This window comes from Amblyraja radiata, chromosome 20 (genome assembly GCF_010909765.2).
Source record: "Amblyraja radiata isolate CabotCenter1 chromosome 20, sAmbRad1.1.pri, whole genome shotgun sequence".
NCBI classification, from domain to species: Eukaryota; Metazoa; Chordata; class Chondrichthyes; order Rajiformes; family Rajidae; genus Amblyraja; species Amblyraja radiata.
In genome coordinates this window covers 9663737-9690329 of record NC_045975.1, presented here as the reverse complement: position 1 = coordinate 9690329, position 26593 = coordinate 9663737, and the positions used below count along the sequence as shown (strand labels likewise).

Here is a 26593-nt window from a genome sequence, read left to right as displayed (position 1 = left end):
GTTTGAAAGCTCATAATCTAGGCCTCTCACTGCTGAGCCTGGCGGCAATTATATTATCAGTAATAACAGCCTATAATTTTCTTATATATAGAATAAAGGACAGCTCGTACATGTGATACATAAGTACTTTTAAAAAAAGGAACAGAATTGTGACGAGCGCTATAATAAATCCAAATTTTAACACTTTGGTTAACTGAAGCGACCCAGATTGCTTAGATTCATATTTGATTGTAATAGGGCAGGACTGTACTCAATGCCTAAAGATCCAAACAAGCGCAGAGAAGTGCATCTGTCAGCACATACCTCACATTATTAAACCCCGGCAACAAAGCAAGCAGAATCCTGTAAACATATGTCAATATTACTGCTCAATCACATCTTTGCAAGGTTTATGAGATAACAATTTTCATATGATTCATGGTTGATCGAACCCTTTTAAAGAGCCGTTAAGGCTGAAACCCAGCGAGAATTATTGTGTCATGTGGCCATCGAAGTCAATGGTTTACGATGCACCCCGATTTCCACACACACACAATCCCTAAGTAATAAAAAAAAAGTATATGATTCTTATTCACTTGCATTTTAAACGTAGCCCATTTAGGAGCTCACTGGAACCCGCGTTTAACAAGCCAAGCTACATAAAAATTCCGAGAGTTAAGGAATTTCCTTTAAAATAGAGATTGTCTCTATGTTCCTGACCACCATATGGGCGGTTTTTAAATGTCTTTTGCAGTGGCCGCCAACTCTTGAATAGCCTTTCAGGCCGACAATGCCAGCATGGGGACGGAAACCATTAAAGTCCCAGGCCAGAAGGTTTGGCAAATTTTCTTGGGCAGAATTTTGAGAATACAATCGCTAGTTATCGCGGGAAGGCAACAAAAGGATTCTCTTCAGGCGGGCAGTTCTCCACATTGTCACACAAGCATCACAGTCAACAGACTTTTCAGTGAAGTATGTTAACCTTTGTACGGCACTATCATTAATCACTGTCCTCCGATTTGGACTGTTCAACGCGTATACATTCTATAGGAGGAGAATGGGCCAAAGCATTTGGGACAACAGTGTGAATGAGACCCTCTCTCTATGCGCCAGCCTGTTGGCTAACAAGGAAATAAAATCTTCTTTAACCCAGGTTGCAAAATTAACCTTTACATTTATATTAATTGTCGCGTCCCCCAAAACGTTGCAAGGTTTTTCTTGTCATTTGTTTTGGCCGCATTCGGTAATTGAAACTATTCCTCTGGAGTATGTTCACCGGGATGGAATCAACGTTATTTTATGCCTTTGCAGGACGCAATGTGACATTTTTATCGACCCCATTATCCCCTGTTCAATGTCCACATCTATAACACTTTGCACCTGCACAACTTCCCTGGGTGGACTTGCGGCCGACACGATTTTCCCTGTTTGCCTTCAACTTTGCTTTCTATTTTAAGTTTTTTTTTTCGCCCTCCCGTTGCTCTAAGTGTAGGAATCTGAACGAACTCCTGTTCTTCAACGAATTTCCAAGCCTCCAAGCCTACACGCCCTACACCCCCCAATCCCCCCCTCCCTCACTCCCCACCAAATATCCAGATTCCAGTAACTCGTTCACCTGACCTTCGTTGGCTTTACAGATTTTCTACCACACCGCGGCTACACCTCCTTCCTAATATATCGAAGAGAAAGCTTGGGTTTGTGCACTACAAACCAAGACTGCCGATGAACAACGGAGAATTAGGGCGAATGATCTCTGGACTCTGCTGTTAAAACTCAAATTAAAAAGTAATAATAAGCGCTCCCCACCATCACTACAACATTTCAACTTGCACCTTACATACTATCACCATACTTAAAAATCTACATGCTATAGACCAAGCAATATAGATTAAGCTTTCCATGCCCAATATACACTGTATTTGAATACAGGTGAAGTAAAACACAATAATATTGTCAATGTCTTCAGACATAAACCGATTATTCTCGATTGTCTTTGATATAAAGGCGGTACAGGAATTAAAAAAAACACACACCAATCGGCAGACAATTAAGTTATCTTTCTTTTATATCTCTTTTTTGGGGAGGGCGGTTTGAAATCTCCGAAAGAACCAATTGAATACCGAGGTCCCTGGTGCTGTTACTCCTGAGAGCTAATCCGTAAAAAGAAGGATAAATGTGCGTCCCTTTTATCCCACAGCCAGACCAACTGACGCTGGGGTTAGGATTTGTTTTTTACAATAAGGCTCTGGGAAATAAAATCATTCCTTAGTTTCTCAGTGTCTTAATCATTCACGCGGAAAACAAGCAAGGAGATAGCAAACGGATTGCGGCACTCTTCAGCGCACCAGCACAGATGAGAAACACACTGGCTTTCACTATAAACCTTGTGAAAGAAAAGTGCCTAAATCCTGTAGAAGGCTTTAAGAAAAAAAAAGATTAAGAACAAACTGTCACAGCGATGCTTAAACCCCCTAATTCGCTAGAGAATGTCGCACTCCCTGGACTAAAGGACAGGGTTGATAAAGATGTCTCCCTTAAACTATTAACACACTCGATATTGCTATTATTTTTTCCCCACTGCCGGTTGACATAAATCGCCCTGAAACCATACTCCCTCTCTGAGATCTAACCCTGACTTGTGCTTCGCATAATGGACTTTTAAAAACCTACTCAAACATCGAGGCACGGGTAGGATCTGGAGCATTAAGAAGTAGTGTGGATATTCTTAAAGGAGTCCCGTTTATTATTTGGGGAATACATCTGCTCCGTGTCGCTTTATTGGTCAAAGATACAAAGGTCGTCGTTCAGTTGGATCGAGGGGAACAATTCGTTGGAACTTGGACATTAAAGCAATTATTCCCTCCTCGTGGCCCCTATATTTTTAAAGCGGTATCGAATTAAAAACTACTGTGGATAATATTGCATGCATGGTTGAAATAATCATCAAGGCCCGAAATCATGTTTAACTTCATGTAAAAGTTTGTTTGCAACATATTTCCGTAACACGTGGCTTGGAAATAATATTAATCGCCATATTTTTTTCACTAATCGTCGGGTCGCCTGGTCATTGGGAAAGCGTAAAAATAACATTCCTCTGCAAGACTGTAATGAAGGTTCAGACAACTTCGAATACTAGTCGAACCAAGTTGGCCAGAAGGACGGATACTCTATGGAATATTTCATAACGAGGAAGTGAAGCGAACTTGTTTCGTGACTTTATAGGCTAACTTGTTTCCATGTTCATGTTTATTTCGTTTGTTTTTTATGGATATTCTGATTTGGGTTCAGTTCCAATATTTTCTCGAGTTATTTTTCAGACTATTTAGTGGAGGGTGGCTCTTAATCATCTCGGAGAGAGGTGTGATTACAGATTTCCTGTTGGGGTTACAAGTTGCTTTGCTAAGGGAAAGTTAATGGTCGGAATTGATAATGCGATTAAGACATTCTTTTTTTTTTAATGGCGAAATGTAGAGTTGCCCTAATCCAGCCCAATGATATCTTGTAACAGATGATGGGAAAGCCTTTCTCTGCTGAAAACAGCTCGGAGATACAATCGGCTGTCATTGGTAATATAATCCCTCCTCGGTTTAATGTATAATAGAACACGATGATTACACTTCGAGATCAGGGAATGACAAGCTGAGACTAGTATCTGAAGATACATGGAACTGCAGATGCTGGAATCGTGAGCAAAACACAAAGTGCTGGAGTAACTCAGCGGGTCAGGCAGCATCTGTGCAGGGAATGGACAGAGTTGGGTTGGGGCCCTTCTTCAGACTGGTAACTGACGGACTCGCAATATTGTAGTATCTTTCAGATGACCTGCCTGCCTCGACACCAATCAAGTTCTCGTAGACGCAAGGAACTGCACATGCTGGTTTACAAAATTTAAAAAAGGCGCAACGTGCGGGACTGACTCAGCGGGCCAGGCAGCATCTCCGGAGGACATGGATAGGCTACGTTTCGGGTCAGGGCCCCTCTCTTGCCAAGAATCTCGCTTGCGATGGCAACCAATTCACCCTCAGCAAATTTGCACAAACAACAGTGCGACAGCGACCGGCCAATCGATTGTGTTAAAGCGATTGCAATCATGACATTGCATACATTACAATGCTTCAAATAGATAGAAACACGATCGAGGGAAAACATTTTGGGGTTTTTCACAAAACTATGGGCAGAGTGGAGGCATATCCTTCAGAGAGAACAAATGATATCTCAATCTGAAGAACGGTCTCGACCCGAAACGTCACCCATTCCTTCTCTCCGGAGATTATGCCTGTCCCGCCGAGTTACTGCAGCATTTTATGTCCATCTTCGGTGTAAACCAGCATCTGTAGTTCCTTCCTACACATATCTCTCTCTGCTGTCGGCTCTGTGAGTATACGTCGTGTGAGGAATATTTCCGAGTTCCCAAACGTTATGCAGATTTTTGCTCTGTTGAGGCCCGAAGTAGCCCATTAGGTTCTGCCGTGGAGATATTTATTAAACAGGCAGCCAGGGTTCGAACGGAGAGCAGTCTCCTCTGCTCGGTATGAAATCTCCCCGCGGCCTGCATGGTCCTAACTACTTAAAACAACTGTCAGACATATCCCACCTCCACCGACATCATTACCGTGTAATTGCAGTAAACAAGTTTGGATTTCCCCAGCTATCCCTGGGGATTCCAATCAACATAATTCACCAAAAATATCCAGACAGCCTTAGCAGTCACTTCGCGTTTATGGCCCACCCTTGCAAGCCACGGGAAACACACCATGGGACGGAATAAATGGTGGTAATTACTTATGTCCGTGATGTTAATCTTGACCTATAGAATAACTATTCCATAGTGGCTCCTATATGGCATTAAAAAAAAGGAAGTATCTCAAAGTCTCATTTTATTGTAAAAAAAAAATCGCCTTATCTAGCAACTTATTGAAATTACACCAGGACCAGTGACCCATGACATCCTGCATGTAATTCTCAGCGGGTCGTACAGTAAGCAGCATCGAAACGGGGGGTTTAAAACAAAAGCCCAAGGTTATAGATTTTTTTTTTAAATGCTTGATCTAACGTGCGTTAGGTTTGTATCGCCTTCTCCCGAATCACCACCCCGACACTTCACATCTACAACTTCACATCTCAAGTTGTTCAGAAATTTTGGAGTCTGGACTTCTGAAGCGCCCCTGTGTTGCAATACATTGGTTGTATAGTTGCGTCGATGGCTTCATTAAGAGTGCTATAACAAGCTGGGGATATTTTACAGAAAGCAATCCGCTGCTGTGTATCTTTTTAGTGCCCTTCTTATATTGTTTGCTTCTCAGAAAGCTGACACGTCTAATTGGCAAGTGGGGCGATATGGTGTCCAGGGGTCTCACGTGCAACATTTCTACAGCTGTCCCCTAGAACTAGACGCTTATTCATGTTGCTTAATGAGAAACAAAACGCTCTCTAATGAGCAATTACATAGCGACAGAATTGTTCCCATAACAAATTCTTGCGTGTGGCAGAAACATCCTTTGTACAATATATTCCGCACACTGTTGCTGAATCTGTGAACAAAAAGCAGGTTGTGGCCGAAATACCTCCTCCCCGAGCTGATGACTGCCACTCCCAGGCTCACTAATGACACACGGGATATACGGGAAGGGGGGGAAATGTGCCTCACTGGCCGCTCTCCCTTCCCTTCCCCGTTGCCCCCCTCCCCGGCAACATCACATCCAATTACACTGCACAATATCTCGCCGCTATCGCGATAATAAACATCGGCTAACCTTCAACATCAACGGTTGGCATCAGCCGCAGAAAGTTGCGGGCAAAAATGTAAAGTCCAATAACTTGTGAAACTTTGAACAATTGAACCATTGAACTTGTTTCTTACAATGTTTCTCAGAGTATTGGACAGTAATTTAGTTAAAGGAACGCAATTGCAACAAACAATATAGTTTGTTAGAAACTAGTTTTTTTTGGTTTGCACAATCTCTGGCATTGGAGCAGTTTCGTTCTTCATTGTCTACAGGGTTATTGTGCGACGAGATAAGATTACTTAAATAAACTTGTACCAGGCATTTGGTTTCTGCCAAATGTGATCTATGTTTTTCTTAACCTTCCGGCAAAGTATTCAAGGTTAAGGTCATTCCACAATTAAGATATTTTAAATTAATGTCTTCTTCTATCCTATCCGGGGATATGCTGCTCTCGTACACCCTCGTTATTCTTTCGATTCCCTCTCTGTTAATGGGCTTGAACGTGTTTGTTTCTTATCAGCATTGTCACGCACTTTAAACCTGTTTCTAAATGAAGATTGTTTTTATATTGAAGAGGTAAAAAGATGAAAACGAAGGCGCTCAGTGAGTTAATCAGACCCCTCGTAATAAAATACGTTATAGTTATTTAATGTCAGCTTGAATTTGTTGTTGCTTAGGATTATTTATTTTTTAAAATTAGGGCAAAAGGTGGAAAGCTGCAGCCAAATGAATGGGTCAACTCTGGGCGAAGCAACGCCCTCGGTCATTGGAGATCCCGGGCTATGAAGCTACGCCGCACATAAAATTCTTGTCCGAAATTGTGGAAGGGACTGGATAGCAATGGCGACATTAAATGAGCGAGTTGATCCGCTCAAGGCAAGGGGCGCGCGTTTACACCAATAAAAGCGCGAAACAGACACAAATTGTTATTCGCATTTACCGGCCCCGCCGCTCAGAACGGGGAGAATACTCAGTGGGGTCATTTGCTGATTTTATGCGTTGGTTCGTTTCGACGTTCAAAAATCACCATTGTACGAATTAATCTATGGGTTTGAGGACAATATAGAAAATACATCCTTTGATTTGATTTCTATCACTTGGGTATCCGAGTTTCTCCATTCACATTGACCGAATGTAATACATTTGCTCCTCAAATGAAAGAACAGAAGGTCTCTGCATTCCACTGAGCCTTGGCAATGAGAGCAGCTGAGAAACACATTCCAAAGATGATTTGTCATTAAAGGGCCGTTGAACAAACTTCAACAGTCTGCTTTAGCCTGCACTGAGGTCACCAACTTAGATGTTCATCATATAACTGAATACTTGGCATTGTATTTCTTTCCTTATCTGTTACACCTGGAGCATCTTGTACTTTGGACTATTTAGCCGCTGATAGGACATAGAGCATTGATCATAGAACAATACAGTGCAGGAACAGACCCTTCAGCCTACAATGTCCGTGCCGAACACGATGCCAAGATCAAATAGTCACGCCCAGGATCCATCCATATGCATCCGTTCCCTGTTAAAGGTTGGCCTCTACAAGAGAGTCCACACTGTGTCCCTTACCTTGGTTTGGGTGCCCTGGTACGGAGCTGCCCGGGTACCAGCCTGGTCGGGTACCCCATGCACCTGTCTGCCCGTTCAGCATCCTCAGCTTATCATACATTCCATCTGCTCCCATTTGTTGCTTTTCGCTAGCCAGGTTGCGAAGGACTCGGTTTATCGATGACACCTAAAAGCGAATCAGTCACTCTTGATAAATATCGGTTAAAAAAAAACAGTTTGGGAGGGTCAAACATCAACGATGAAGACGATTAATTTGAAGATTTGAACTAAAATTAAAAGATAATTTATATACAAGAATTATAGTTAACTAATCAATATCACTTGATCTATGAAATGCGTTTCATATTAAGAACACAAATTCTTCAGATTTTGTTGTTAAATGAAGCATAATTACTTAACGATTTACGTAACTAGACAGCCATGTATATCCTTTGATATATATATATATATATATATATATAAATTTTTTAAAAAATTCGCAATCACCGCTGACCAGGTTTAATTAATGTGCAAAATTATAACTGAATCTACAGCAATTGATATTGAGTGTTGCACGGTCGGCCTTTTTACGCTCCCTCATCAATTAACTCACAAGTTTAAAACAAATCTTGAAAATAATTACTGAAATCATTATTGTAAAACTATTATAATTTTGCTATAATATAAAATAAATTCACTCCACGTCTTTGGGTATTTAGCTTTTAAAGAGGATGGTTTTATAAATATTGGGTTAAAGTGATCTGTGAGGAAAAAAATCAAAAGCATCAATTTCTATAATAAAACCGACGTCTATGAGATCTCGATTCGTGGTCTCGTTAATGAAATCACACATATACTAAAAAAAAATCCATGTCAAATAGGGTGTTTTTATGTGTGCACTCGTTAACGGTAATAAATAAACCATTCCCTCCGTTAAAAGTTAATTAAATGTTGTACTCACACTTGGTATATTGTCGTTAGTACAGACCCCCTCAGAGAGCAATCTGTCTCGAATTTCCCAGGCGAAGATCGAGGGGCACTCGCGTTTGTACTGAGCGATCTTAGACACAACTTCAGGAGTTGCTACCCTTGGCTTACTCCCTCCGATTGCCCGAGGTCTGATGGATCCTGTTTCATAGTATCTGCCCAGGATTTTACTGACACAACCGTTGGACACCTATAAGTGCATAAGCATAAGTGGAAAGCAAAAACATCAAATAGTGTTTAACAAATGAAATGGTTCTTTTAGTTTGATAGTATATATTTATGTAGATATTTAGATATAGTTAAACAATGTTGAGCTTACTTTTCGATTATCCACTACTTGGACTTTTGCATCAGTATGGGTCTACAATACAAAAATATACCTTAAATGGCAATGGGAAACGTACCAATATTGCATCAATTTGGCGTGTGCCAAAGTTATGAAAAAAAGTTTCAAACTTAATTTTGTTTTGCATCAACATTGGGTCTACAATACAAAAATAAACCCTTAAATGGCAGGGGGGAGTATTACCATTTTACGATCAATTCAAGATAATTTCTTGCTCGTTTGCCAATTTCGAAAGAAATTACTTTGAAGGTACGAGTGTAATTTGTAGGAAGCATTTTTGGATTGTAGAATACCCCTTTCTAAAAAAATGTTTCAACAATCTGATTGCATATGCAATAGGAACACTGACATCTCGCATGCAGCTTAGAGCGATATGAAATGACACAAACTACAAACATGACAGATGGAAGGTTTACCTGCAGGATTCTCGAAATATCGCAAGGCCGGGCTCCACTGTGGGCAAGTTCCACTATTTTTTGTCGAGTTGAATCAGGCAGTGGTCTACCATTAACAAACACACCGCCGAGCTGGTTCACTCCACTGTGACCTAAGGGGAAAGCAACAGCGAACATACTCAACGGCCGAGACGATATTCAGCAAAGTTCGCTCCTCACACCGGCCTTGGTTAATCCCGCCAGATATCCCAATTGCAAAACAAAAACTGACCTATAAACGCGCTCTTTCCCTCTGAACACAGAAACTGCCAATCAAAATACCTGACTAGCAAAGAAGGCGTCGATTCAATTGCCCCAAACCGGAAAAAAAAATGCAACATACTAATCGACCCAAACAGCGCGTTGAAACCAGTGAGCCAACAAAAGCAACATTTTGTTTCGCTAAACCGGACGAGAGAGCACTTAATCGAGCGATGCAACCAACAATTCACCGCAAATTCTCGTTGCAAACTCGTCTCAACCCAACATTGCAAATAGAAACGCGATTTTCATGAAATCACAAGTGAAATCCAATGCACCGACCGCAAACCACTGCATTTGCCTATCAGAAACAGAAGTGGGGCAGTAATTGCAAGCCCGTGAAGACTCCGGACCTGGACCTCAGACAGCTACTGTGTCCCTGGAGGAAGCTCGTGGAGAACCTGTTCTTCTCTCCCTAGGAACGCCTGCTAAATTGGTCCAAAAAGCCAAGCCACTTAGCCATAAATAAGCTCCGAATATAGGAGGGAAAATGATGAGCCTTGCTGACATTTGTCTCCAAAATCAAGCTAGCTGCACGTCAACTTTGAGCTTAATTTCTAGAAATAAGCGGAAGTCTCCTTGGATAGCGCACGGAGGATAATTGAAAAGATCAGCCGCAAACACTTGTGGCAGGCATGTCACTTCATGACACGGTTCCACTTTGAAAATCGCATCGTCACGACAAATAGTATCATGATAAAACGTCCCTTTCTGTCCGCATTTGTATATCATTCATAGCGTATTGCACCACGCTCGTTGCCCTGGAAGGACAGCTTCATTTTAAGGTTGCTCTGGGGCAAGGCGCGGTCACGACGCCGGGAACGCGCGCCCTACTTAATTTTATGCAGCTTCATGACACAAACACACAAACCATTTTACTTTTTGCAAGGGGACTTCGTAAGATTCGTACAATACCCATTCCTAACTCTTCTGTGCCTTGCATTGATTTGCTATAAATGAACAAAATCCTGCTTTAACGCTTAATCCACCAATATATAGACAATTTCTCCAAACAATCAAATGTAGGATACAATAATACAATTATATTTGTGAAAAACCTATTAAAGGCTAAAGGAACTCCCAGTGACTATTTTCACATACATTGGTAGTACGAGTGTTTTAACGATAATATCAGCAATTAACCCCATAAATAAATAAATCCACAAACCACACAACCAAACTGAACACCAGTTCTGGAAAGACCTTGGCATTCTCAAAGAACAGCAATAGGTGTGAATCTTTCAAACAAAACCGGCAGCCTCAGCTACCTGGGGTACTGACGCCCAGTAACATGTGGGAGTATCCAATTCTCTATCAAAAGACTCTCTGTATATTAAGTGGTATGCCTTACACCGACTAACACATAGCTAAGGCCGTTGCAGTATCTCACTCATTCCCCTCCCCCATACTCCACCTGCTAAGTTCCGGTTTTTATTGTTTTTTCAAAGAAGGGTATATTCGGTTTGTATAAACAGGACATTTTGATTTTTTTTTAAAGTGCATCTTAATCACAGTATTAATCTCCCTGCTTGGACGGGCAGCAATCGCCCAGTGGCGAAGATAATGCGTCCTGTATTCTATTGCGAGTCATCTAATACGAAAACATATGGTGGCAATTTGAATGCTATGCAGCATATACACCCAGGAGTTATTAACACAAAGACCGAAGAGCCCGGCGCGACCTTTAGACAAACTGCAGGCTTCACCCGAACGATATCTACTCAGCGATTCGCACAACAGTTTACTCGATAATACACAAACATCCCATTTCAATTAATCCCATTAAGATTAACCTCAAAAAGTGTCCGGGTTTATTACATTTACACCTACTTTCTCGGTGGGTATTTCGATGGCACTTTTTGGAGGTTTTCACAACTCGTTTTTATTACCCATACATGAAAATAGTCAGTTTTCCTGGCGGGATGGGATGAACTTTGGAGCAAATATTGGAGATTAAATGTTGTAGATAACTAATCGGACGCGACCGTGATTGGAGTTGAACAAAGAACACACAAGCATTTGAATCTCCCAGTTCCGTCCCATCGTGGAGAAGGAATAAAATAGGAACTCGAGATATCAAGTGTCCTTACAAAATAAGGAATCGTAGGCGACTGACGTGATCAAATGTCATTTTCTATTCAATTGGTTGGTAAATTAAGATGGTAAGTTTTGTTGGCGTTTAACAGTACACACATTCACAGCGGATAGTCAGAAACCCTGCACTCACGTTAACTTTACCATAGGTATCCCAACAACGTATACTTTGCCGAGCAGACGAAAGGTCTTTCTGCACAGCAATTTATACAATTGTTATTAATTATGAGAGTCTTTAACCCTTGAGTTGCGAGAAGATCGGCCTCTTCCACGCATGAACATTAATATTTGATCATTATTGGGTGATTGATAAAGGTTGACGAAGCGTCACTTACTGTTCTGCATGTTGAATTGTTACACCAATGTCCCACGTGGCTTGCTTACAGTGTTCTATTAGTAATAAAAAGTATGTGTTAATCAGTTAATGTCACAAACTCTACAATCGTTCAGAAATCTAATCTAAAAAATTTCCACTCACAGAACAAATGTAAAAGAAAAAAAAAAGCCAAGAGTGCTCACTGTAGAATCAGAAAACGGCAAATTCTAAAGTTTTTTTTAAAGTTTAACGCCAAACGATCGTTTTCTGATATTTAAAAGGTTGCTTGGAAATTTTGCTATTTAAATTCTGCTCGGATAATGAAAATAGTAATCACGCGAAACGTGCCTCAAAGCTGTGTTGGCAATCAGTGGCCACAGACATCTGTTTACCACTAGTTAAAGTCTTCCCTCTATGGAAAAAGCAAAACAAAAGTTTGTTATGGCAACCAGGAAGTCGTGTTAATGTAATATAATCGATGCAATTTCACTATTTAAATTTCATTAAAGCACTCGGTAAAAATTCCGCAGTTTATAGGTGTCTGGCCCTGACTATGAGAAGCGTAAAGTTTGTACCGGGGTCTGGCCTTTTTAAGATGGTGTACTATACTTACTGAACGTTTTTTTTATTTTGAATATTAGGAGGTGCGACGGATTTCCGCTGGAATTCTCCCGTGCACGGGGAACAGTGAAAAGAGACTTTTTTAAATTCAATTCAAGAACCACGACAGATGCACACTCTTAGCCTGCACACACGGGGTTCCTGTTTCTTGATTCCGAGAGCGTTCGGGCCGCACGCTCGGCCTAATGACTTCAATTTGTTGCTGGTGAACCTGCCTGGTGCAATAACATTGTGTAATAACGACACGAGTGTGGGCGGAAAGTGGTCTCATTTTAATACCTTTAAAATATATTTAAACTCAAGTGCTGGCGCCCGGTTTGGAAGGGAAAAGAAACTCCCGAGGGGTTGTGTTACGGACATTATTTACACGTTGGTCCACGCAGTTTGGACAGTCTTGAGTCCTCTGCTTTCTTTGCAACCTCAACAAGAAAAGGCCTTAAGGTACTGTACACCATAACGCACTTTTGAACTTAGTTACTCATGATTAACTTTCTTCCCCGGTCTTTAGATCTTCTTTATACTGAGGTATTCTGACACACGCTGTCTACCTTGCCCGGCTGCTTAAAAAGCAGTAACGGGAGGGGGTCAGAACTGATCGACAAAGACTACAGAATGTGAACAATGCTCTTTATTCTGCTTACAGCCCATACCCATCGAGCATGCACCCGACACCCCCCCACCCCCTCTCCTCCAGCCGCCCCTCCCTCCCGGACTCCCCAACCAGCAACACAGCGTCCAGCTAAACGCAGCGCGCTCTTCAAGACTTTCAACTTCCAACATCGAGCAGTCACCGGGCAGAATTATCATTTTCTTTTGTTTTCTTCTCTTCCCCCCCCCCCCCCCCCCCCCCCCCCCCCCCCCCACCCCTCCCTCGCTACCCCCTCCAGAAATAAAGCAAGTAATTTCTGTTATGAGTATCTGGAGGTAATTGTGTTGCTGGTACGGGTTGTAAAGGGTTGTAAAAAGATACAACAGCTCCGCGGGGCGCTCAATTGCGCAGATACAATTATAATAAAGGTCCCATTGAAGGGGTTTGCTAAAAGCGGGGTACAATAACCAAATGGACCAGCTTTCATTTTTTTTTTTTTTTTACCTTCTCTTTTCCCAAATACTTAATTCTGTTTCCTTTACCACCCTGAGCATGACGCGCATCCCCCCCCCCCCCCCCCCCCCCCATATATCCAGCACCCCCACTATTCTATCTCAACTCAAATTCCTGGACCCTCGCTTTTTTCTCCTCCCTCCCCTCTTCTTTCTATTCATTAGAGATCGCTGGAATATAATGTATAGAATAGCATTGTTATCTATTCCTGCACGCACACACTCACGAGGAAAAAAAAAATAACTTCAAACAAATACTTTCTCCCAGCATGCCGGCTCCCCTGCGTCAATATTTACAACAGCGAAGGGTGACTACCTGATTACCCAGGAAAGTCAGCGAGAAAGCGATGCCCGGCCGCTTAACTTCCCCAACTGAACCCAACAGAAAAACCGTCGCTGACCTGGACACTTCAACAACCTTCATTAGTCTTTCCTCGGTTTAGGAAGTGGTTGGTGCAACATTTGCAACATTTGATCAACATATACACAAATAAATTACTATCTTTTAACGATGATGGATTTTTCTTACCGCAGGGCTGGAAATGCCTTCCTAATTAGTCGGATTGCAAAAAGCAATTTATCACTCCCCCGAAAATTTCACACGCTGTTTTAAAGCCTTATCAAATTGTATTTTTAAAATAATAGAAACCAGCTGATATATTTCAGTGTGGTATTTTCAGCCCACTGTTTACTACTGTCGACTCAGTGCAGAGAGAGAGAGAAAAAAAAACAAGTGCTGATCAGGCAATTGTTTATCAAAGGCCCAAATACAGAGTCCCATCCTTACCCCCTTTCATTTTTACGCCGAACTGCGGGCGGCAGTCCACCGATTGTGGTCTTCCTCCGTCTGCCCCGCTGCAAATTTCGACCCAAACAGTAACACTGTTTTGGCTGCCCAGCCGTTCACGGCTGGCCGAGGGTATATGTTATGAACTATTCAATTAAACACCACAAGCGCACCAGAATAGTCATAAAATCCCCGCGATACCTATTTCTATTTCTGACCTTTTAAAAAAAAAATCGCTCTTGGAAATTCTGCCGAAGAACAAGGGTCCTGGCACATCGGTTTAGTTTAAACCGGGATTTATTTACCATTTCCACACACGCTGCTATTTTCCTGTTTTGTTTACTGTTAAGATGCATGCACTAGAAATACTTCTACCCATTTACAGATAAACCTGTACTGATCTTTTTACGACGTGTTTATTAGATAGCGCGGCCTGGTGAAGTCCATGTTAATTTATTTGGATAGCGAGTAGTTGGTTCAGAGTGAGATTTGTAAACTCCTGCCCTTTAAATGCTAAATGTCTTCCAGGCGCCTTGCATTGAAACTGAATTTGAAATTATATGTTAGATCTAAATGAGCTCTGAATTTACGACATCCCGAAACAATATATCACAAAATGAGATTGTTTTTTTTTTCTTTCGCCGTCCTATGCTATCTTTTAATTGTCGGCAAATTAATTTCTCTAAATTAAACAAATTTCGCAATAAGCAAGTAGCGAAGCGGGTGATATTTATGCAATAATTTCAGGGAGCTGCAATAGAGAAGGGGGACACTTTGTTCGATTTTTTTTGCGTTTTAGCAGGCACAAGTGCAGGTTGGTGCTAGCTGGCTGAACAGTAATTCCCAAGATGGGAATGAATAGTAATATCGAGGTTTTAAACAAACCCAAACGTTGGTACAGAGTAAATATGAGTTGGAAACACTGAGGAAGCGGCTCTAATGAATCTGCTGATTGCTTAATTCAAACTGACACAATGCATTATCGGGTCATTGCTTCTGCATCAAACAGCTAGCTTTGGCCTAGAGTGAATTATTTTGTTCTTTCTTATCATTAATAAACATAAACTACTTACAAACATGCAGAAAAAGTGACGTTAGACAAACCCACGTTATAGTATCTCTGATCCATTGCAGGCACGCTGACAGAGAGCTTGAGTTCAATCGCTGAAGGAAATTTTACTACATTCTCTGGTTCACCTCTGAGAAATGTATTTATTTTATTGTTCAAATAAACGGATGCGTGGCGGCCGTCCACGGTTAAAATAAATCGCCAGCTATTAGTACAAGCCCAGCAAATGTACACAAATGAATATTTCCTCACGTTGATTGGGAGATTAGGGGGGAATAAAGCACTCCACAAGTTAAGACCGGCGAACGATTGAACACCACGGCGGCAAATTGACCTAAATTCCCATTCAATTTCCTACAGATTCCCCAGCGTTTGATATTTCTGCACGAAGATTGCTCATGTGCCCAAAGCCATATTTCAAAACAAGCTGCCAACGACACAAAGCTGGTTAAAGTGTCAAATATGTTGACTAAATCGGAGTTGTGCAATAAATCGAAGATGGGAACTTACAGGAAATGTATCTTTCCTCGCGATTGAGGATTGTGAAAACAACATATTCAACATTCAATAACCAACACGCAAGGAGAGCAAGTAAACTCACCTTCATGGGGCATTCCGACTCCTTGTCACCATGTCCTGCAAATAGTTAAGATGATGGGCGACTTTTTTCTAGCCTTGCCAATAAATTATAGTTTCTCCCCCACACATACACACACACACACAGCCAGACACACACAGACACACACACACACACACACACACACGCGCGCGCGCGCACATGCACACACATGCACACGCTCACACACACACACACAGGAGTAAATTCTTGCGAAAGAATCAGATATTGACAATGAAATCTGCTGTCACGGAGGAGATGGGGAGTTATTCAGGCACACAGTGGGGGGGGGGGGAGAGAAACGAGAGAGAGAGAGAGGGGGAGAGAGAGAGAGTGAGAGGAGAAAGATAAGAAAAGAGAAGCAGTGAGGAGTGTGTGTGTGTGTGTGCGTGAGAGAGAGAGAGTGAGAGACAGGGAGAAAGAGGGAGGGAGAGAGAGAACACACCTAGCTGATTGCTGATTGTGCTAGTTGTATTAATGTATGTCTGAATTCGGGAGGTGCGCTCGCCTCGCCTCCACTTCACTGGCCCATTAGCAGAGAGTGACCTTTGTCATCATCAGCAAGCCAAACACTTCCTCCCTGCGCCTCTCCAGAGCGGGAAATGCACGCTTTGAAACCCACTAATCACTCCACGCGTTTTTTTTTTTTTTTTGCTTTAGCACCACATGCAAATGCACACAAATAAATATTTCCTTATGTCGAGCAAAGCGGACGGCGGCTATGGTTGGCCCTCATCGCTGTCGCGTTGGTCTCAATGGGAACACTCTATGGAGATAGCTTGTGCGTGTAAAAGTTTTTTTGTCACAATATATGGAGAATCCGTGGCAGCGCGTGGCCATTTATATATACACAAAAAAATGCCCATCAAAACACAATGTACACATCCCCCGAACAACTGACAAATCCCACCGCGGTATTTTAGACCAATTGAACATTTTTTCACCCCATTAAAGGGGAAAGTTTTTGTGTGGAACCGAATGATAACTAAAATTATTTTAAATATCAGGAACCAATCGCTTTGACAAGCATGGTTCCTACATGGATAGACTTCATTTAAAAGGATTTCATCTGTACACCAGGGTGACCTTTGTAAAGTAAACACGCTACTTGGCTGTGGGTATATTCTACATGGGTGTTGTTAATTATTATTTCTTTCTTTAAAAGTAAAGCATGGATCGATGATGAATTATCACAGACACCTATCTCTGGAAATGTTCTACGCAGGGAGGGGAGAGATCCCAAACCCCTTGACAGCGCTGATTAAATACACATTTACTTTGAGGATTCGCGACCTGGTAAATAGGCCTTAAGTGTCACCAGAGAAAACACTCACAAGCCTCTCCCACGCGCCCTTTGTTAGCTCCGTGCCCGCTATTAGCTTTTCGGTGCCCAGTGGCAAGTTAAACCTCAACTTTTCTGAAGGAGATGGCCAACGTTTCAGTGAGAAAGGGGGGGGGAGCAGCGAGCACATTTACCATTCTCTACAGAGCAGTGTGCCGCCTGTTACACCTTGCTAGCTGTTCACCGCAAGATCTAATAATTTAATTGATTATTTCCAATCGGCTTTTGGCATTTTAACTGGCTGCCAAAAATCTCGGGGAAGGCAAGTAAATGGACAGGACGCTGACCACACACCAGAACTACATTTGTTGAAAGCCCAAGTATTACTGCACACCTCAGTAAACACCAAAGAAACCCCCCCAGCGCCTGGTTTGAGGTTACAGAGGTAACACCAGTCTCGGCTTGGGGTGTCTTCATTATATATCCAATTGCAATGGAGAGAGGAAGAGAGAGTGGGAGAGGCAGAGAGTAGCAGACAGAGGTCCACACACTCAGAGGAAGAGAGAGAGAGAGGAGGAGGGGGGGGGGGGGCAGAGGGAGAATCAGTGTGGGAGAGGGAGAATAAGAGACAGAGAGAAAGAGAGAGAGAAAAAAACAAGCAAGCAAGAGAGAGAAAAGAGGGCGGGGGTCTTAAAAACGCGGAAAGCATAAAATGAAGTCGTGGCCGCATACACTTGACTTCTCTTGACATGTGAAAAGTGCTAAAAGTCAGACCTCATCAATAAAGTATCTTGAAAGTGAATAAGAGCACTGACAACCATTGCATTCCTAACTAAAGTACAATGCGGAGACAAACGACTCTGCCAAATGCTTTGCATGAGTCTGAAAAGGACGCCTCAATGGGATCTGGATAATGAGCTAGCCAGACCGTCATGCACTGTCATCTCGAGTCGTGCCGAGAGCTGCCACTCTCTTAATATGGATCCAACACAGTCTATCTTTCCTCCAATATTGCGGGATACCAGTGTGTGTGTTTTTTTTTTTAAACTACGTCCTTGTCGAGGTAATCTGCGAACTGTTGGCCATCCGGAGAGTGGAAATGAATGAGCTGGGGGTGAACGGAAATGAAAAAAAAAATGTTTTTTTTTTCAGGAGAGTTATAAGTCACGCTGTGATCGGGTACAGAGTTTGTATGGGAACGTCGTCCTTTTTACAGCGAGAGTGGAATGAGAGACATGGGGGTGGGAGGGGGTGTTTGTAACTTCTTACAGTGGATCGCCTTCTCCGTTCTATTATGCAAAAGAGGACAGCACTCGTTTCACATTCAAGAATTTCACTCTCTGTAACACAAATATATATATTTGGGTTACACGGCCCCGGTGGCGGAGTTTCGGCGAATCGCTTGCATTCTCCCCCCTGCTAAACTGTAACCAACGCCGAAGAAGGGGAGAAAGATACAGGCGAAAGTATGTTAAAGTTTTGGCACCAGACGCGCAAACAACTGCAGGCGTTGAACAGACAGTAGTAAGAAAAATAAACTTTTGCAATTCAAATCTGCAACAATTCATTCGCCAACCACAGATATCCAGCGATGGAATGAGGGCCTGACCACAGCGCGCAGAAACTTGCCGGGCTGATAATTTATTCCAGTAACAGACAGAAGTCCACACACTCAAACTCTTTCGAGTTTCGCACCAGACTTCAAACAGAAACTCCACAGTCGCGACAAAATAAATGCTCATGACTTTTTGTTAAAATGAAAGAGAGGGTACAAACCCGTTCCTTGTCGTTCGGCTGCTGGAATGGGGACAGCTTCCAGATCTTTGCAAATTAGCTGGAAACAATGGTGCATTAGTCAGACTGTGATTATTTGTAGGGTAGAATCCGCCCCGCCGTTCTTTTTAAGACAATTTTAAATGAATCTCCACCTTTTTTGTTTTTAAATTGCGGACGTTTAATAAAAAATGCTCGCTTCTTCGGATTCGTCTCTTTTCTGTAACTTGTTGGGACGAGAGATTTCGTTGCTTCTCAAGAAACAAAAATTAGAAGAAGATAAAGTCGGTTCCTTTCTAAAATCCGCAGGAGACGATGGTGATTTTTTTTCTCTCTCTCTCTCCCTCTTTCGTTGCAAACTCAATTAGCGCAGTTGGGATTAACACGCACTAATACGGGCGTTATTTCCCCCCGGGGCAAAATGTTCTTTGTGGGCCCCGAAAAAAAAGTTTTAAACACACACAACACCCACACACACAAAAAAAAAATATGCAGAGGGAGAGAAGTACTGAATGCAACTGACGTCATTCTGTAGGAGAAAGGGACTTATTAAAGCGCATCGGCTACAGAGCCTGGGATACATTGGCTAACATGGATTTATCAAGGAGTTAGAAATAGGCGCTAGCAGCCAATGGGAAAGCACAGTAGACAAGGTTTATCATTACAATAAATCTCCAATTGTTCTGGCTGTACATTTCCTCATTGCCTTTTGTGCGGCGTTTTAAAACATCATCCCTGCAATCATATACACACATACATTTTTTTTAATCAACCAGGCCCGTGTGGCGTGTACAGTTGTTGTATCTGAATAAGGTCCTTCCTCTTAAAATGTGCAGAGATTAAAAAGTTATTCCCTGATCCAAAACTCTCCTATCTGTGGGAATGTTGAGGTTGGGTGTGAGGGAGAGGATGGGAGAGGGGGAGAGGGGGAGAAGGGGTGGGGAGGTTGATTCTGGAGAGAAAAAAATCCCCTTCGACTCCCCTCTCTGGAGTTTAGGGGAAGAAACGGAGTGACGCCATTTTACTGAACATGGCTCTCCCCAGCTTTTGGAAGGAGGGAAAAAAATGCAGTTTCAAAAAGTCTGTTATATTGAAATATTCTGAGCTGCTTTACCGCCGAGGAGGCATTTAAATAAAACCATCCAAAGGCATCAGTCGGAAGAAGCACCAATTAATTTTAATGTAAATCGCAGGGGCTTTAATAAAAGTTAAAATGAGAATCTCACGCGGAAGTCCTGCTTTATTTTTGATGGGACACCGATTTACAGAAGATAAATCGCCATGCCGACTATTACTTTTGTTATTACTAGGCCGCGGGCTCTAAGTAATAAAGGTCACTTTAATTTTGTTTAAAATTGTCCAAAGAGTACAAGTGGAAAGAGAAACCCGTGGACAAGAAGTATGTCAAAAAAAATCCCTGCCTTGTTAAGAGCGATTAATCTAAAAGGCGTTCTTCTCTTCACCTAGTCCAGTGAGGAGAAACGGACAAGAAAGTTGGCGGAAAGTGCAACGCAAAACATCGAGAATTATGCCTAAACTCTGGAAGCAGGAATATACCTCAAACCAAAGTGTTCGAATTTAAGTTTGTCTGGTCCTTGAATGAAAAGAAATATGAAACCAACGTTACAAATAGATTCTGTGAAATCCTGCAGTGTGAATATGGGGAGGCCATTGAACGGCGGAAGGGTTATATTTTTTTGCGAGGCCCAGCTATGATTTGAAAGTTTCTCGTAACAGCCTCGCTGGGGTCGACCACCCCTTCTCCGTCCGAAAATAAACAGTGTTCCTAATTCATATCCAAATGAATAATGGAATCCATAAGTATGAACACATGCAAGGAAGAGTGAACGGGCACCCTGTTTAAGCTTGCCGTTTTGGTACAGAATTAATCAAATATTTGTTTCTTTTTTGTGATAGTTGAGACTATTAGTATTTTTTTTTATTAAAAAAAATCAACGAGGGATTAAGATGACCACGACTCCACAACAGGAGCCTCTTGCCTGCGATTTAATGAAACTAATCGTCACCATTAATGCAGGTTGCTGCGATTGAATACCTTTTGGCTGGAAAATAGTGTATAAAATCACCCAATTAAAGTAATTATAATAAAACATGCTTCGCTTATCTATGTAGACATAATGGCAGAGGTTGCGTCAGCTCATAGACTCTACACAAACCCCCCAAAATGACCTTGTCGAAAAGTATATTAAACCATCTGTGCAATGCGTTAGAACAGGTCTTCTGACAATCCAAGTTTGAATCTCGCTAGAATTCAGTGACTTTCTGGTCCATAATATAGTACAAAAACAAAAAAGACTGGGGAGAATTGACTCCCCTCCCAAGGCCTCGATGACAATATATGGTCCCAGCGGAGCTGATAAGTTGCTCAAGTAACGTTTTTAACTGTAACCCCCTCCCCTCCTCCTCCGACCCGCGATCCCACTCAGCATCAAGAAGTCCAAATCACTTAATGGTTCTAGTGCAAAAACTGACCTCGACTCATTGCATTAGCAAACCAATCTACCAAATTCCCTTCACAATCCACAGAATACTTAAAGTCCTCTTGTCTGGTCCACTCGGTAAACCGTGGAGATGTACGATTCTGACAACTTATCCCGGCACCCGTGCCTCGCGGATACTTTATGCCTGCCTGTGTATTGAACACAAAATATTTTCTCAGCTATAACACCGACACACAAAGTGAGATTAAGCCTATTTCTCTGCGCCTGTACTCCGGAGAGGCTTGGCCGTCTCTCCCTGCTCCGTTTTCTGGTGTCATTCGAAAAGGCTTCATGAATATTGAAAACAAAGTCGATGCTATCCGACCCCGGGAGGAAAGACACCCCAATATTCCATCAGTCCCGGAAACTTATCACACATGGAAGATCTACGCGTTTCATTAATACCTCGGGAGAAATACTGGATCAGAAATTATCACATGAGGTCAAGGAGAGAGTCTCTTTGAGAACATATTCCCGGAGAAACATATTATGTTTAAATGTGTATTAGTCTCTTTTGGTTATTCGGGCAAAGGGGGCTTATACTCGGGTAATTATGTTACAGGCCTAATCTCGATATGGCAGCTGGATAAACAGTATCTCAGACAAACATCTCTAATTAGGGAGGAGGGTCTGTAATGCAGAACGCTCGATTTATTACCGAGGTATGGCCCACTGCAGTGAGCCCCTTGTACAGTAGCACTTCCATCCAATACCTTGCTCCAGCCGTGTCCACGAGAACGACCCTCGGCTAGATATCTCTCTGAATGATTTATGATCCTTACAAGGGGGGAAAAGTGAGATGAACACAGCGAGCAAAGTGGAGCCGCTTAAGGTGAGTTGGTCTGTTTTTCTTTTGTTTAACCCCCAACTATACTTCACTGAAGAGTTACTAAAGTTCTAATTTTGATTGCCACAAAAGGGGCAATTATCTTGACCAACAATAAGTAGAAACCTCCCCTTAAACTGGGCGAATGATTTACCTTCTATGAAGTTTTCTTTACATTTCCTAATGCACCTTTGACGTGCAACCACGGTTGATGTACACAACTGCTTATGATCACCCGATCTATGGAACTTTGATCTACACTGAGGTAGTACAGAGATTCCCCTAACGTAAACCCGACCCTGAAAGCTGTTAATAATATTCGGTCCGAACAGAGACCAGGGATCAAGTCCTTTTCTTTAGCTCTCTCTCTCTCTCTCCCCAGGAATTAATTCTCTCGTTAGGCGAGCAAAGCGCATTCTTTAGCTTTTCTTACTTTAATTCTGAGGTGTGCTAACACAGGCTGGTCTTCAGAGTACACGGGCCAACCATGTATATCTCCTACCACGATCTAAGCATTTCAAAGAGCGGGGTGGGTGATGCAAACGGGAGAATTGACAAGGCTAGAGGTTTGTAGCGTCTCCGCGCCACCTGTTAACAGGGGTTGAGACCAACTTTGTTGCCCGTCACTTCCCTCCCTCTCTCCACTCAACCCCTCCCCGAACTGAACGGTTGTAGCTTCCTGAAGCATTACATATTTTAATTATATCCGCCTTGACTGATTGCAAGTGGCACCATGCCCCTCTGTAAAAGGTCCTGCACACGCTAATACATCGAAATTTCCTCTTTAAAAAAAAAAAAAAAGGCTCAGAAGTTAAAATCAGCCCCGGTACAGATCTGAACTGGAAAGATGTTAGAGGAAGATTTGTAAACAAAAATAAATACAAGCGATCAAAGGATGGGAACGCACCCTGGCTTAACAGAATGTAGAACAGATAGGGGAGGTACTTGCAACAGCGAGTAGCGGCGAGGTGAAGAGAAGGAAGGTTCACAGTACCTGGATCAATGGCGGTGATCAAAAGGCTCTCATTGTCTTCCGGTGAGGTGACTTGGAAAGAGTCAGGAAAGGGGGTTTTAGTCGCCTTATTTTTTCAGACCGGGCTCTCGCTCAGAGTTTAAATGTCACGGGGACCACGGTTCGGCTTTTCGTTCAACACAAACTTTCCCCCTTAATATCAGTGTCAGCTTGCCGCTGATTGGACCGGGCGCCTGCGTGACGCAATGACACCCTGTGCAGACACAAGGAGCCGAGCTCGTTTTAAGTGGAAACGCGACTGGGTTGAGGAACCGTCCCACCCTTCCCCGCCGCTCCCTCCCACCCTTCCCCGCCGCTCCCTCCTCCCGTGTTGTGAAATATGGAAAAGACCGGAAGCACTCAGGGAACGCTGATTCCTCTTTTGTGCCAAACTTCTAATGCCCCTTTAAGAAAAGAGCAGCCTCGTGCTGTTCCCCCTATATGGCTATTTATTCTAAAGCAACATTGCAAGTACTGACTATAAACTTTTCATACTTCAGAGTACGATTGGTGCTGGTGGACGGGAAGTCAGGAGAATACACTCATTTTGATGATCATAGAAGTATGATCCGAATTCCATATTTGATATAGAAACATTAACATCCAGTTCTGCAATAAACACATTGGCAAATCTTCAAATGCCAATTTTCAATACCGTAATGTCGCAATGATCGTATAAGAATCGGCTAAGTTCTGCAGGTGCCTCGTGGCCGATTCCTTTCTCTGTGCGTGTCATCCAATTTATTTTGTGGTACACACACGTACCACCGGGTAAAGAAAGTGATGTTTATCTGGTGTGAAGTATGAGACACCAGCCTCCATATAACAATTATTCACGCAATTAAGTCCCACTGCCTGACATTAAGTGGGGAAAGATTCGCCAGGGCTAATAATTACTTTATATCATTTATCATTCACCTCAGTTCTACGGCCGGTTTCTCCGTGATTTAGTTCGAAGTCACCAATAAAGTCAACATTGATCTATTGGCGCTCGGTTCTGTTTATTGAAAGGGTTCAGTCAGGTAGAAAAATCAACTTTCTGCGTCTGCCTGGATACCTTCATTAAAACGGTAACTAGCCTCGACTCAATGGAAATAGATCGAACGTGTAAGCCCTCAACCAGCTTACCTGACCCTTCTTCTTAACCACTGCACCGTCTCCACACGGTCCATGAAAATATCTTAAATACTTGTCAACAGCAATGAAATCAGGGCTCACACTTCCTGTCTAATATAATGCGCTGCTAAGTGACTGATGATTCAGGTTGTATTCCACGGAAGATCACGAAATTCAGGGGACACTGGATAAAGAGCTCCGAGTGTCGCTCACCTCCTTCCAAATCATGACATTTATGGCTCCCCGGTTTGTTACAAAGGAATATCTGAGGTCATTCGGTCTCAACATATAAAAACACAAACACACGTGTCCAAACAGATCCAGAGCGCGTGGTCTGTATGTCCTTTAATGTGCGTTTTCCTGTACATCTGACTCACATCGCATGTGCCATGCACATTTCATACATACATGTACATTCTTCCAAATAAACACACGCTCTTATATAGGTACAATTAAGTGTACTGAAGTATCTGTGTGTGTGTGTCCGTCCGCTCAGGGCTTGTCTAATGGGTGTGTATGGGTACATTTGCACATCTTTAACGATTTTTATCAGCCTGTTCGAACATTTAATCACCCAGGCATCTCGTTCAATGCCAGTATAGTTTTTTTAAACTGATTTTCAGATAGGCCATTATTTACACATATTTTGCAGAGTAAATAATTGATTAGGATCTGCCCCAACAAAGCCACGGTTTACCGCTCAGAACTAAACATTCAAAGAAAATAATCTGCACGCCTGCACCGCTTTTCCTTTCTCTATTCCGACTGAGTTCGATTATCAACCCGAAAGTTGCATTGAAGGATCGGAGAACAAAAATGACCCCTTTGGGTATGTTACCGTGAAACAGGCGATTTGCTTTTTAACCATACGTATCTTTATCCATCTGTATCTAGATAGTTGTGTGTGTTTTTATACAAAAGGCATTAAGTATATTTTATTTTATATATTTTATTTTATATATAAATAAAATATACACACATACATTAAATAGCAGATATGAATAAAATATACCAGCATGTCTATAGTTGAAGGAGGATTTGTGCAACCGGTTTACGGGGCTTTGCCTGTGGTATAGTAACACGCGAATATCCATTTTCCAAATTGGGCAGCAGAATAAGCTATTGTCCACTTCTTTTTATGGAAGGTAGGATGTTTTGTCACGTTGTGGCTTTCTGTTTTATGTCAGACTAAGTGAAGTAATGGGTTTTAAAATAAATGTGTGTGTTTACCATGTCAGGAAGGACACAGGAGCAAGCAGTGTTTACCTCCACTCTGGCGATGACTTGACAATATGTTGGCCAGTATGGCAGGAAGTCAGCGGATAATGTTTCAACAGTTTTATTTTAATGAGAAACTGTAAGCGAAAGGTGCCTTGCTAATGATGCGACCCTTCGCTATTAGGCGCGCTGTGAAACCGTGCAACCGACCAGGGCTCTGGAAGGAGGGGCTGGAAATGGCGTGTTGTCCCCTTATCTGTCCCTCGGCAAAGGTAAACGGAGCTAAAGCAGCCAGGTGTTGCCTCTTCCTCTCCAAACTACACAACTCTTCAAAACGAGTTCATCCGTGAATCAATCTGTGCAGCCTGACCCGTCGCCGAAGCGCAGGGTTGTTTACATGACTTACATCACGAGCATTTGATGAGTTTATTTTTTTGTGTGTGTGTTTAACTGTGGTTAGTGTCAGAGGGAGCGGATGGTGACTTCGAGTTAATGTGGTGTTCCAAATATGGGTTACTTCATCTGGGCGGCTTTTGTGCCAAGTGACACGATCTGAGGATGGCTGGCATTAGGTGTAACGCGGGGTACATTTGAAGCAAGTAGACACCAGTGTCTCTATTTAGAGCCTCGCTACACTAGGTGATAGAATACTTTAATATCAGGAACATAAGTAAGATTAGGCCACGTGTTCTTGATAGGAACGTGGTAGATAGGTAATTAACAAATGAGATTTCCCCCCCCTTGTTTATTCATTGAAAAAGAAAGGTTTATGTAGTACAACTTCAAGCGGCTCCCAAAAGCACGTCAGAGCGAAAAGATTTGGAAGTATAGACACCGTTGCTGTGATTAATAAGTTTCTACACTGAAACTTAAACACAAGCCCTCAGACCAGTTTTGGGGGTTTGGATAAGGTAATAGTCCATAAGGAGTGGAACTTTACTTTTAAGTGGGAATGTGTTTTTGTGAATTTCATAGTCCCA

General features: G+C 42.4%; 1 protein-coding gene across 15 annotated transcripts in view; it reads right to left on the bottom strand.

The window, feature by feature from the left end:
* Positions 1-23464, bottom strand: part of pax6 (paired box 6) — a 34432-nt gene extending 10968 nt beyond the window's left edge. The window contains exons 1-7 of one of the 15 annotated variants that reach the window (XM_033038778.1): positions 23262-23464; positions 12040-12103; positions 11711-11765; positions 9003-9133; positions 8560-8601; positions 8215-8430; positions 7275-7440 (exon numbers count right to left, since the gene is read on the bottom strand). In XM_033038778.1, coding sequence (XP_032894669.1) covers positions 7275-7440; positions 8215-8430; positions 8560-8601; positions 9003-9133; positions 11711-11720 — 565 coding nt within the window. In that variant the 5' untranslated portion in view covers positions 11721-11765; positions 12040-12103; positions 23262-23464. Of the gene's footprint in view, positions 1-7274; positions 7441-8214; positions 8431-8559; positions 8602-9002; positions 9134-11710; positions 11766-12039; positions 12104-12591; positions 12850-15870; positions 16171-18943; positions 19464-23261 lie in introns of those variants that run through there. The other 14 variants (XM_033038776.1, XM_033038779.1, XM_033038777.1 and 11 more) reach the window with 14 other exon arrangements.
* Between the last annotated feature and the right edge of the window lie 3129 nt (positions 23465-26593).